The sequence below is a fragment of the Electrophorus electricus genome, chromosome 4 (genome assembly GCF_041902795.1).
Source record: "Electrophorus electricus isolate QZ-2024a chromosome 4, ASM4190279v1, whole genome shotgun sequence".
NCBI classification, from domain to species: Eukaryota; Metazoa; Chordata; class Actinopteri; order Gymnotiformes; family Gymnotidae; genus Electrophorus; species Electrophorus electricus.
This window is the reverse complement of record NC_137500.1, coordinates 31,750,425-31,762,941: the sequence shown is the minus strand read 5'-3', so window position 1 is coordinate 31,762,941 and position 12,517 is coordinate 31,750,425. Positions and strand designations below refer to the sequence as shown.

General features: G+C 51.1%; 2 protein-coding genes across 6 annotated transcripts in view; both read left to right on the top strand.

Moving 5' to 3' along the window:
* Nucleotides 1-2,703, top strand: part of cwc22 (CWC22 spliceosome associated protein) — a 35,616-nt gene extending 32,913 nt beyond the window's left edge. For all 3 annotated transcript variants that reach the window (XM_035522605.2, XM_081713310.1, XM_081713309.1), the window contains exon 21: nt 965-2,703. In XM_035522605.2, the coding sequence (XP_035378498.1) occupies nt 965-2,361 (1,397 nt within the window). In that variant the 3' untranslated portion in view covers nt 2,362-2,703. The remainder of the gene's footprint in view (nt 1-964) is intronic.
* A 1,619-nt stretch (nt 2,704-4,322) lies between these two features.
* The window catches only part of znf385b (zinc finger protein 385B), an 88,930-nt gene continuing 80,735 nt past the window's right edge, over nt 4,323-12,517 (top strand). The window contains exon 1 of one of the 3 annotated variants that reach the window (XM_035520127.2): nt 4,323-4,654. The gene's annotated coding sequence lies outside the window, so the exon portion shown is untranslated. Of the gene's footprint in view, nt 4,655-4,685; nt 5,567-6,180; nt 6,458-12,517 lie in introns of those variants that run through there. The other 2 variants (XM_035520126.2, XM_081713312.1) reach the window with 2 other exon arrangements.

Sequence of the window (12,517 nt, the reverse complement as noted above, 5' to 3'; positions counted from 1 at the left end):
GCAGTATGCCTAATGCTGGTATGATGTTAATTTGAGCCAGGCCAGACAGAGGAGAGACACACAAAGAGAGTGAGTCGTGCTGATATCAAGCGAAACTGATCAACTGCATGCTAACGTATTTTAGTAAAACCTGCTCCAACAGGGCGAGGCTGTTTGGCAGCCTCAGGTGGGTCAGAAGCTCTTCTCCTCTAGGCCGTGTGCAGACCCGTCCCTTTCCACTCAGTTTAAACACTGTGAAAGCAGAAGTCTTGGGCAGGTTAGCAGTGATCGGCATCTCATGCTTGTTAATGACGTCCTCTCTTCAGAATGGACGAAACATCTTGCATGTCACACACCCCCAAAACACAACAAATACCCATGAATGCTAATTGCTAATGTACATAATAGACTGCCAGTTCCTCTCAAGTTCCTTCATGTTCTCTCTCTCTCTCTCTCTCTCTCTCTCTCACTTAGAGACACACACAGGCATTTCAGGCATATTCACTGTGTGCACTTTTTTTTGTATACATCTCACTTGTGCCTGAAGGACTGGCCAAATAAAAACCTTGTACAGTGTACAGCCTTTTTTAACGTGCATATGGCCATAAAATATTGAATGTTGAAATCTTCACACACATTCTTAAAGGCGTTTACTGTGACATGGTTGTAGGCTGTGGTAGGAGACGGCAGGTATGGTTCTGAAGAGAACAGAGTTCTGTAGCCTGTCATCTCTAAACCTCTCACTCACTCACTCACTCACTCTCTCTCCCACACACACACACACACACACACACACACAGCCTGAAATGGGTTTCTTCCATGTGCTAAATCCAAACAGTCACGGAATGACCTCCATTTTCTTCCATTAGGTGACGCTTCTCTGAAATGACCAATCCTATTTCTTTATCTGTTTGTTTGTTTATTGTCGTCACCCTTCAGAAGTCCCCAAGCTCTAATAGATGTGTGTCCCCCCGTTCCTCCACAGACACGGGCAGGAGGCGTAAGAAGGCGTCCCGGCGGGGGAGAGCTGAGCAGGAGAAACAGTCGAGACACAGGTCTCCTTCAGAAGAGGAGGAGCGGTCCAACCAGAGACGCGAGAATCGCCGCGGCGATGGCAGCAGCGAGGGCTACAGAGCGCCAGACGACTGGCAGAGAGAGACGCAGAGGCACGGACATGAAGACAGATCACCTCCCGCACGTGAGCGTGCACGAAAGAACTCACCGGATGGCCGAGCGCGTGCACGAAAAAACTCGCCCGATGACCGAGAGCGCGCACGAAAGAGCTCGCCCGATGAGCGAGCGCGCGCACGAAAGGGCTCGCCCGATGAGCAAGCGCGCGCACGAAAGGGCTCGCCCGATGACCGAGGGCGCGCACGAAAGGGCTCGCCCGATGACAGCATGCGCGCACGAAAGGGCTCGCCCGATGGCCGAGAGCGCGCACGAAAGAGCTCGCCCGATGACCGAGCGCGCGCACGAAAGGGCTCGCCCGATGACCGAGCGCGCGCACGAAAGGGCTCCCCCGAAGACCGAGCGCGCGCACGAAAGGGCTCCCCCGAAGACCGAGCGCGCGCACGAAAGGGCTCCCCCGAAGACCGAGCGCGCGCACGAAAGGGCTCCCCCGAAGACCGAGCGCGCGCACGAAAGGGCTCCCCCGAAGACCGAGCGCGCGCACGAAAGGGCTCCCCCGAAGACCGAGCGCGCGCACGAAAGGGCTCGCCCGATGACAGAGCGCGCGCACGAAAGGGCTCGCCCGATGACAGCATGCGCGCACGAAAGGGCTCGCCCGATGACAGCATGCGCGCACGAAAGGGCTCGCCCGATGGCCGAGAGCGCACACGAAAGGGCTCGCCCGATGGCCGAGAGCGCGCACGAAAGGGCTCGCCCGATGGCCGAGAGCGCGCACGAAAGGGCTCGCCCGATGCCCGAGAGCGCGCACGAAAGAGCTCGCCCGATGGCCGAGAGCGCGCACGAAAGAGCTCGCCCGATGGCCCCAATGGCCGAGAGCGTGCACGAAAGAGCTCGCCCGATGGCCGAGAGCGCGCACAAAAAGACACTCTCGATGACCGAGAACGCGCACGAAAGGACTCGACGGATGAGCGAGAGCGCAGAGGACACAAGGACCAGCAGCACCACAGGCGTGAGGACGAGGACTCGCGCAGACACAAGGACAGCAGCAAACACAACTCCCAGGCAGACAGGGACGAGAGGCACGGCAGAGAGAATGCACCCTCGCGTAGGAGCAGGGAGAGGTCAAAGTCACGTGAGAGGAGCTGCAAGGAGACAGGCTCCCGGGACTCATACAGGAACGGGGTGGGGAGGGAGGACAAGGAGAACAGATACAGGGGGTCCAGGAGCGGAGAGAGCTCGCCCAGGAGACGCTGATAGAGGAGCGATGGAGGGGAGTCATTGCATTAACGGTGGCAGCGTGCACGCCTTTCTGAACATCACTGTGGCTCATGGTCAAGATTTTTTTTTCCTCCTGTGTTGCTGTATAAAAAAGGGCCTTTGTGAAATGTTTTAGACGGGGGTGGGGGGAGGGGGTGGGCGTGGGGCAGGTGTCCACGCATATTTACACAGGACTGTGGGAAACTCAGCTAAGGGTTTCTATCATGGAAGAGCTTTTGTATTTTAAGAACATTTCCCCAAACTTGTTTTTTTTTTTTTTTTTTGGGTGTTTATAAAGTGATTGAAACAATTGATTAAACAAATGACATTTGCATTTAATATGAAACGTGTGGATTTATTGACATGTTTTATGATTCAGAGACAGGAGGCAGAGGTTTGGGAGGTGCATAGCGTCTAAACCCCACTGAATACTTCCAGTACTCCCATCTGAATACCACTGAATACTCTCAGTACTCCCATAAACACCACTGAATGCTCCCAGTACTCCCATCTAAGCACCATTAAGCACTCCCATCTAAATACCACTGAATACTCCCACCACACCCATAAACGCCACTAAATACTCCTATCTAAACACCCAATTTTGCCTATTAAAGAGTTCTCAAAGTCCTGGTTTTCTGAGCCAGGACATATAAGTTAGTTTTTGCTGAGTTTAAAGTTCTACCCAACTAAATGCCTGTTAGCCAGTCGAAACTGCAGGCTGGCTGGCCTGTCCTCTCCGCGCACCCCTATGCCGCTCTGGTCTGCCCTCCAGGTTCCCGCAGCAGCATGACTGCTTTAATACAGACCTTGTATGCCTTTCCACAGATGAATGGCACTCTGTGAATGCCTAACCTAGAAACAAGCCCTTCAGCCTTTGTGGTTGTGTGGGACGGACCCTGAGTGCTCCTGTGGGATCATGTAGGAGCAATCTCAGACCAAGAGGTGGCTGTCAGCACACTGCCGTGTGTCAGCAGGAAAGATGCAAGATGTTCAGACCCCCCTTTTAAATAACAATACTTCCTCAGATGGGCCAACCCCATTAATATCTAATGACCTCTGTGTCTGCTTAAATGCCTCATTCATTCTCTGTCCTCTCTTTCAAGTGGTTCTTTACGCTGTCAGAGTGGGAGTGTCATGCTGTCTGGCGGGTAATGGACACCCTCAGGCCTTGAGCTCTGTGGTGGTTCATCTTTAAAGAGAGCAGCTTTCGGACTTGCTGGTGAGAGATGGCACCGCCGCTGGTGTAGTTTAACTGAACGTGGTGTCCCAGCAGCAGGAGATGGGGGTCAGGCCTTCACACCTGCGACACCATCCACGCGCCTCAGCTCCTCTGACATGACGCCATCTGGCATGATCTGCATACCTGTCTGAGTGGGGCAACCACTTGATCCAGCTCACCTCACACCTCAGATGCTCTGGATCGCCTGGTTCAGAACACAACCACAGTCTACTTGAGTACATGGAGGACTAGATCCAGAACTCAGATGTTTTAGATCTGGGTGGGAACTTTATTTTGCAGGAAGGTAGATGTTTATTTTACTAGGTCTCGACCTTTGCTTTATATTGGGACAATGAAAACTGTATTTTCCAGTGCCGAGGGAGATGTTCAGTGCAGTGCAAGTACTTCTGAAAGTCATGAGTGACCACTAAATACTACAAATGTGCAATTCCAGAAACATCTGGTGGTTACTGTTGCATAGTTGTCCACAACGCAAATGATATAAAAATATCACATATAATCATTTGCAAGATTTTATATCACATATAATCATATCCAAGATGTATTTCATGTTTTGATGCCCAGTAGCTTGTTGCAATAATTAGTAAAATCAAGTGTCATTCAGTTATATATAATCAGAGGCAGGAGAAAGAAGGCTTTAGTCCAACGTTTTGCTTACCGTACCTTTAATTCTAAATGTGGGTAACTGTGTTGAAAGGTAATGGGCACTTGCAGCGCGCTGGCTGCACGAGGATCTGACTGGCGCGAGGGCGGATATACGTAATGTTTCTGGCCCGTGGCGCTCTCACGGGAGACTCCGAAAATTCTCGCGATCTGCTTTGCGCTCTGATAATGACGCCATCCATCACCCGCGCCTCGGCGGGATTTTGGATCGGCTGTGGGCTACCGAGAGATCTGATTTACACCACTCTGCTTCTCCAACAGCCAGACGTGCTCCTCCACGGAAAGTGCACGCGCTCCAAGTTTTCGCGAGCTCGCCTGGGGCCGGAGGGTCGCGGGAGCAGCGCCAGCGCTCTACGGAAGACGGGTGCATTCATTTGAATGGGTGTAAGCTTTTACCAACGTCGCCACAGAAAGTGAGACGAAGGGTGGAGTTCCGTGTGGGTGGTTCTGTTGAGAGCCTGTGTTTAAATTTTAAAATAGACCTTTAGTGCATGTCCGGCACCGTAGCGTGCAATTAGAGCGCGCACCGTGGAAGTGTCTAGCCACAACTTATACCGTAAACATCCCGTCAGGGGCCAAACGCGCTAGACTTCATCTTGGCAAAACAGTGGTTTTAGTTGGATGGGAACAGGCGATTTAACTTTAAAACGCATGTTAATTGCTGTCTGTGGATTAGCGCACAGATTTTACATGAGCTGGCGTTCGGCTTTTCATTAGTCTACTGTTTACTGCTTGCCTCCCTCCCAAACCCTCCGCCCTTCCGTTCAACCCCCGCCCCGGTCTGATGGACACGTCAAATGAAAACGTGCGCGCAGTCCACGTTTATCTCGTCACTCCGCACCCAAAAGCACGAGTTTGCGCAGACCTCTGAGCGGCTCTGTGCACCATGTTTCCTTTATTAAAATGCTTTTTCTCTGCATTCGGTGCCAGATGTACAATCATACAATTGGGGAAAAAAGATGGCAAATGCGTATGTTCAAAGATTTCACGTGTAAGAAGCAAACGTTTTGAATGCATTCAAGATCAATAATTCAAATAAGAGACAACTGAGGGAGTGACTGCTTCCGCGATCGAATAGAGGCGCCGAAAATAGGGCACCCAGTACAGTAGCCTGCGTGCGCACAGGTAGCGCTGCCCCTCCAGGCCCGCTCGCGAGCATGCGTGCAGCTTTCCGAGGCTAAGCAGCGCGCTGCACATCGCTGGAAAGCATTCCGAGAGCAAACCTTCGCGCACCGTCCGACCTGCTGCGCACAACACCAAGCACTTCAACTTTACTGGACGCGGACCCTTCTGGAGGTTAGTGGCGATTGCAGATTCGCACGACAGCATCAAGTTAAACGGTCAGCAGCCTTCGAGTGCGTGAATAACCGCTCCGCGAGACCGATTCGTGGGCTCGCGAGCCAGGGCTACTGGTGCGTAACTTCATAGGGCAAACGTTACATTACCTTTAGGTCGGGCGTAGTAGACGTTAGTACAATGCTGTACTAAAGTTAAAGCGTTTTCTAATTCGGTTATAACTTGGTTACCGGAACAAAGTGGACGCAGTGGCGGGTCGTGTCAATCGTGCAACTCGCCCGTTTTGTTTTCTGAGGAAACAGAAAGCGCGGGGCTTCTCGTGGAGAGGAGGCGGCTGCGTGAAGCACGTGCGAGAGAAGATGCAGGAGCTCCTGACTGTTTCACGTGCAGCCTTGGGGGCTCTTGGGGCTTTTCCTTTGAACCGTCGTTTGATCGGCTCCATGTCACGAGCAAAAAATGCGTTATGCTGGAGGGCACGGCGGTGGTTGCTTGAGTCTTCAGTTTTCGCATCCGCCCCGTAACTCGGTAAACTTCTCCACGTTGATTTACGTTATCCAAAATAACTTTTACTTGGTTAAACTACAGCGATGTTTTATGTATTATACCTCTGAGACAGTTCCGCGAACACAGGACAACCGCATGCCTCGAGGCTCCACATTCAAGCTGCCGTTACCGTTACTTTCTCTTTGCCTGCGGGGAGCGTGGTGAGAGTTGTCCTTGACTAAAGTCAGCCGTGGTAAGATGCCCGGTCCTCACCATGCACGCGGGCTCGCTGTAGAGTGTGTGCCCAGAACTTCAACAACTTCGTGATTTTGGTCGTTCCGGGACAAGCGCCCGTGACCTCGGCGAAACACTCCACAGAGGAGACGGATGCTGTTGTGCATTTCGCAGGTGAATTGTGTTTGGCATGTCATCACCATCCATTAGAGCCTCGTTAGGGTTTGATTAAAGATTTTTGCCATTAGTAATTGTGTTGCTGCCTCTGTTGTGGCCGGCGCTGGCCGTTTTCGGTTCGGATGCGGCAGGACCACGCGATGACGGAAACGAGCGTTTACACGGTGGCGGAGGCGCACGAGGCTTGACTTGAGCGTGCTGTTTTAGGACGGACTCGCTGGAGTCGGTAATTAAGCGTTTGTACTGGCTTTCGTGTTGTCAAAAGCAGAGCGGGGGACACGTTAAACACTCACGTCAAAGTTTTTTAAAAATTGAATAAACAAATTAAAATAAGTTAGATAGCAATAAATAAGTTAGATCCCAGTACGAGCTGTTATTGGTCTCGGTTCCGTGCTGAGACAGGCCTGAAGATTTGAATGACCATTTTCGCGCGTGTCTTTAGTGGGACGGTATTTATTTGTACGCGTATCGCGGATGAAACCACCCACGGTGACGGTACAAACGATTTCGGTTTTGAGAGTAAACTGTCCCGTCGGTGACCTTCGCGGTGACCTTGGTGCTCTTCGAGGATTGCTGGTTTTATAATGTCGCGCGGCCCGGTGCATCTGACTGTTGGCTGACGTGCTCGCGCAGAAAACGAAGCCGCTCGTCACGTGCGTGTCCTCCGCGGTGTTTTCGTGCATTAATAAGCGCGGATCTGTGCGAACATGCACTCAGTAGGCAGAACGGACAGTGCAGACAGACCGAGCTGTGGAAGCTCCAGTGTAAACACAAGACGTCTCCCGTCTGGCAGATAGTTACAACCCAGTTGTGTGTTATGCAGATGTAGAGTGTAATCCGCAGAAACTGCGCGGGATGGTTCATTATTTGAGTTGTTGGGTCGCATATTAAAGCTGCACCGCAAGGCCCTTCGGAAAGAAATCCATTCACACAGCGGTGTTCCTCTGAGAGCGTTAGCGCGCTGCCACCTAACAAGCTAATGATAAGCTTATCTCTTTAAAAATAATTACATGTACTCCTAGTCTTGTTTATGAGGATGATTTGGAATTGCAAATAGGTTGTGATGCCTCAGTGAACAGCACTATCACAAACGCACCATCGTGTCTCGCATTGTCTTTGTGTCCTCCTGTGTAGATTTTTCTCAGAATTAACATTTCCTCAATGTGCTTTTTAAAAAAATTAGCTTGGCCCCATGTGTTCTTGCTAACCAGAGGTTTCCAGGCTGTGCTAAGCCGTGCCAGTGCGTAGTTCCATTCTGTGTGTGGCCACCGATATGTGCTGGGGAGCATACTGGTGTCTACTGGGGCTACGGTGGTCAAGGCTACTGGCGGCCTAACGTGCAATCCACCCTGTGCGGAGCTTGGCTCCAGGACCAGAGCTGCTGGTGGAACTGGGACACATTGTTGGCTCACGCTGCCTGATTTCTGTGAGGGCTCTGGAAGACAGTTTTACTAGGAAGGGCTGAAGACAGTTAAACGCTGGAGTTGTGGCAGAGCATGCGAAACTCAAAATAAACCCGGAAGGAAAGCTCTTGCGAGCACTCCGCCGTCATGGCGTCGCCCGGGAGACATAGTGGTCAGCTTGTAAAACCAGCAGTCAGCAGCACGTTGCTCACCCGTTGTAGCGGTGATTTGGTGATGTGTTAGCCGTGATTCAGGGCGCTGCGAAGTGCCCGTAACCGGCTCGTCCTGCTACGCATTTCACCCTGGTCAGCTGTGGACGGCACCCTTGTCAGATGTTCTCCAAAAAAGTTTTGCCTCATTGGAGTTTCGGTGCGATTTTCCTTCTTGAACTGAAAAGGTATTGCTCAGAGTGGGACGTGGTCTCACGGAACTGGAAGTCACGTCATTTTTGAGGTGTATCCTTTGTGTTTGGATGCAGGACAGCATGGCTGCAGGATCAGGGGTGCTCAGCGGCGACATCTTGTCACATAAATTCCCTGCTCGCGACTCGTTGGACGAGGGAATGAGACGATCTGTTACATGGGTTTCCCTCTCTGCCTTAGCTGTGACTCTCACTAAGGACTCTTCGAAATGCCATTTCAGAGTCGCGGGTGTCCTCTTAAGGGGAGGCATGTTTTGATTTTATCACTTCACAGCTCAGCCCATGAGCACCTGTGAGCACCCACAAGTCAGTAAACAGCAGTGAGACGGTTCCTTCCTCTGTGCACTACAGTGAGACGGTTCCTTCCTCTGTGCACTACAATGCTACACCTCCTTCCCCTGTGCTACACATTAATACACCTCCTTCCCCTGTGCCACACAGCTGCTGCGCCAGGGTCTAAGGTTCAGCTTGGCAGGTGCATGTGGGGTCTGCACCCTGCCTCACAAAGTGGTCGAGAGAAATTCCTGCCAAGTGTGCGCTGTGACCCTGACTTTCACACGATGGTCTTTATATGAGATGGCATAAATCATCAAAGGAATCAGGAGGTGTGTGTGAAATATTCTCTGCGCTGAAACAAGGCAGAGTGGCATGCGCTGGCCTGGGGTCAGTTTTTCCCTTTGATATCCTCATGACTTCTGGTGCACAGATGGAGGATACATCAGCGCTATTTCTGTCGGACGCCTGCATGCATGGGCACACAACTCTTGTCGCCTCTGTGAGAATTGATTTGCAGGAACACGTCACTATATACGCTAGTCAGCGTCTGCTTTATGGTTCCACTCTTGTTTTATTTTACCCAAACGGTTAACAGACTGATTAATTTGAGGCACCTTGCATTAATCCAGTTAATGTTCAGTAATGATATGGCCTCAGGGAGGGCGGACCAGGTCAGTGGGGCGGTACGTTTCCATTTTCCCTTTAAATTGGTCGGGCAACTGTCAGGTTTTAGTGTTCCTTAAAGATGACTCCAGCTGCCACGACTCCCACAATCACATCTGGAGTCAGTGTGGGTTTAATTTTAAACCAGAGTGGAGTTGAAACTGGCCAGTGCTGTCCTCTGTTTCCTTCTGTTGTATTCGTGCTCCTGGTTGTGTAGCCCAGGTGAAGAATATGATGACTCAGCTATTTTCATATCTAAACCCAAGGGCACCTTCATGAGAGATTTTTTGCCATTTGGTTATCATTTTTTTTCTTCTTGACACGCCCAGCGAGTCGTGCGGTTCTCGTGGTACCCCGGCACCTGGCCGCGTCTTGTCTGTAAGGGGCGTCGTGTAAGGTACAGTTGCCACCCACCTCCCACCCTGCCACAGAGCTGGAGTGAGCCAGTACAGGTGAGCTCTCATCTCGTTAGTCTCATTCTGTCCACTGTGATTTATCGTCCTCACAGCGATGTGTGAAAGCGATCTATGGGTTGATGAGGTGGCTCTCAGCACTGTCATGCACCTGTGATTTTTTTTTTAAATGAAATTAAAAAAAATGTATTTTATTATCCACAGGCTGGTGTGCAAGCATCGCTGTGACATATATGCTCTGTTCAGGACTAAATATAGGACGTGTATTTTCATAGGTGTTGATGCACAGTACCGGCACACGCTCGTGCAGGGTGGGGCCTCCGCGTGAGAAACGTGGTACTCAGCATCCCGTGCCTTTGCCTCTGCGTTTCTGCTTCCTCGGACCTTTTGTCACTATTGTCGGCGGTTTTCCTTCTTTTCCTGTCTTCATATCTGTTTTCTTCTTCTCCTCCTCTATCTCTCCTGGATAAAATTAGGACCAAAGTCAGGAGGTTGTTTGAGCAGCCTTTAAAACTCGCTCGGTTGACAAGGTCACCACTGACACTGAGCGACGTGCTGTTTGCGTGGTCTAATTAACGTCGTGTCTAAATGCACGGATTAGCATGTGTGTCGCCAGCGAGCCCACATGTGCACGCGTCACCCGCCCTACCAGACGGGCCCAAGCGGGGCAAAGGGGCAGGAGAAAATTGCTTCCACATCTCATAAGTCTCTGGAGTTTAACATACGATAAGCATAACTGGGAAAGTAGGATATGTGGAAGGTCAGGTAGTTCCAGTAATTAGCAGCAGGAACAAAGCAGGAAGGTTGGAGAGAGAGAGGGAGAGAGAGTGGGAGAGGGAGAGAGAGAGAGGGGGGGGGGAGTGGGAGAGGAAGAGAGAGGGCAGGGGGAGAGAGAGCGCGCGAGGGAGAGGGAGAGAGAGCGCGAGGGAGAGAGAGAGGGGGCGGGGGAGAGAGAGCGCGAGCTCTTCATAGGGAGGTAATGAATCATTCCTCGAGTGCTTTTTCTGACAGTACTGGGGCTTTTTCGAGGGAGATAAAAGAATAAAAGGTGCACGGCACCCATACAGAGAAGTCTGCAGGAAAGCCCCACGCCGGCGCGTGAGCGAGCGTGTGGTCCGCTCTGCCCTCACACCTTCCCGAGAGCACAGACACCTCACCTCTGTCCCACCATCACACACCACCTCCGCCCAGCACCGGGTCATCTGCATGTTAAACTGGATTCACAAACTATTTTGTCGTTTTTTTGGAATGGTAGGCTCTCGCCCACCACGTTGCGCCACCTGCTATACTGGTGCTAATTGGTCAGTTTGGGAAGTCCCTGCTGCCTCCCAGGAGCTGGTCTCAGCTGGCACCAACAGGGCTGCCTGCTACATGTAATGGAGTGAAGGGTGGATGTGCTTCGTGCCCCCCCCACCCACCCACCCACGTCACGTGACATCGTACTGTATGTAGGCCATTAAGCAGAGCTCTGGATTTCCAGCAGAGATTAAACAGCATTTGGTAAGAGAGGATCCCCAGTCCCGTGTAATGCCGTCCACGAACAGACGTGATCAGTTTTCGGGAAAACACAAGCTCTTCCCGCTCCGTCCTGGTTCATTGACCTTGGGTTGAACACCTCAGAAATCTCGTAGTGACGGACAAGTGCGCCCTCTGGTACGCATGTGCCGACACGGACAGAATGTGAACGGGGCACGTGCAGCTCCTGCCGGTGACGGGTTCTGAAATAAACGCCATAAAATGAAATGCCACCTAATGTACAAGTTTAGGAGGTAAACTGAACCGTTACGTCTCTGAGACGGCCCTTATGTTGACGTTCACCACCTGCCTACAGTAACAGGTCAGGTACCTCGAATTATTCCAAAAAAATAAACTTTTTGCAGTTTTAGTCCATTAACACCACTAATGAGTCAAAGGCATCAGTGTCCAGTATGCCAAAGTCGTTTATGTTTAAAATTAATAATATCATATTTTACTGGGCTGTTAGACAATGCAGTTTTTCACTGTTTTAAAATGTGTGTTTTGCGATGTTTACTAAGTGGCCACAGCGACAATATTGGTGCTTGAGTCAATAATATCATTGAGTGCTATGTTTGCCTTTTACAAGATTGCTTTTACTCAGGGAGAGGGAGAGAACAGAATGGTTCTGTGTCCTTTAAACAAAAGGCTGGACTGAATTCTCCATGTCTTGCATCTCGGTGCCTGTGTGTAGGACAGTGAAAGCCCCATTTTGAGCGGCTCTGTTAGTAATATTGTACACGGCCTCTTGTAGTGTGTTAAGTTATAGGTTGTGTTCTTGTTGAGTAGCAGTTGTGTGTTATCTGTCACGAATCTTTCTGTGATGTTATTTACCTTAATGGCAATTTTACCATCTGCAGTTTAGCCCAGCAAGATCCATGTGCCGTGTTCGTGGGGCACATGGCTTCACATGTGAACGCGGTTCACACGTGATCTGTGAATGTGATCCCCCTCAACCCGAGCTCGGGCTGATGCGCTGAGAGCTCACCTTTGGTTCCTGGAGTCTTGCTGCGAGCTCACCTTTTGGCTCCGGGAGTCTCGCTTTACTCTGGCATGGTTGTCTCCTCATCTCTTCTGTCAGCCAGCGATCCAGGCATGGGGTTTCCCCGGATCAGCCAGGCCTTTCCCTGCGGCTGCCTCTGCTCCGTGAGTCCAGTCCTGTCAGATTTATTTTTACAGCACTTTTTACAACAGGCGTTGCCACAAAGCAGCCTTACAAATGTCCAAGAGCAATAGTGGCAAGGAAAAACTCCCTAGAACATGAGGAAGAAACCTTGAGAGGGAACAAGACTCAAAGCGGGGGCCCATCCTCCTCTGGTCAACACCGGATAACCAAGCAGCTGTGATAGCTGTTCGGAGTCAGACT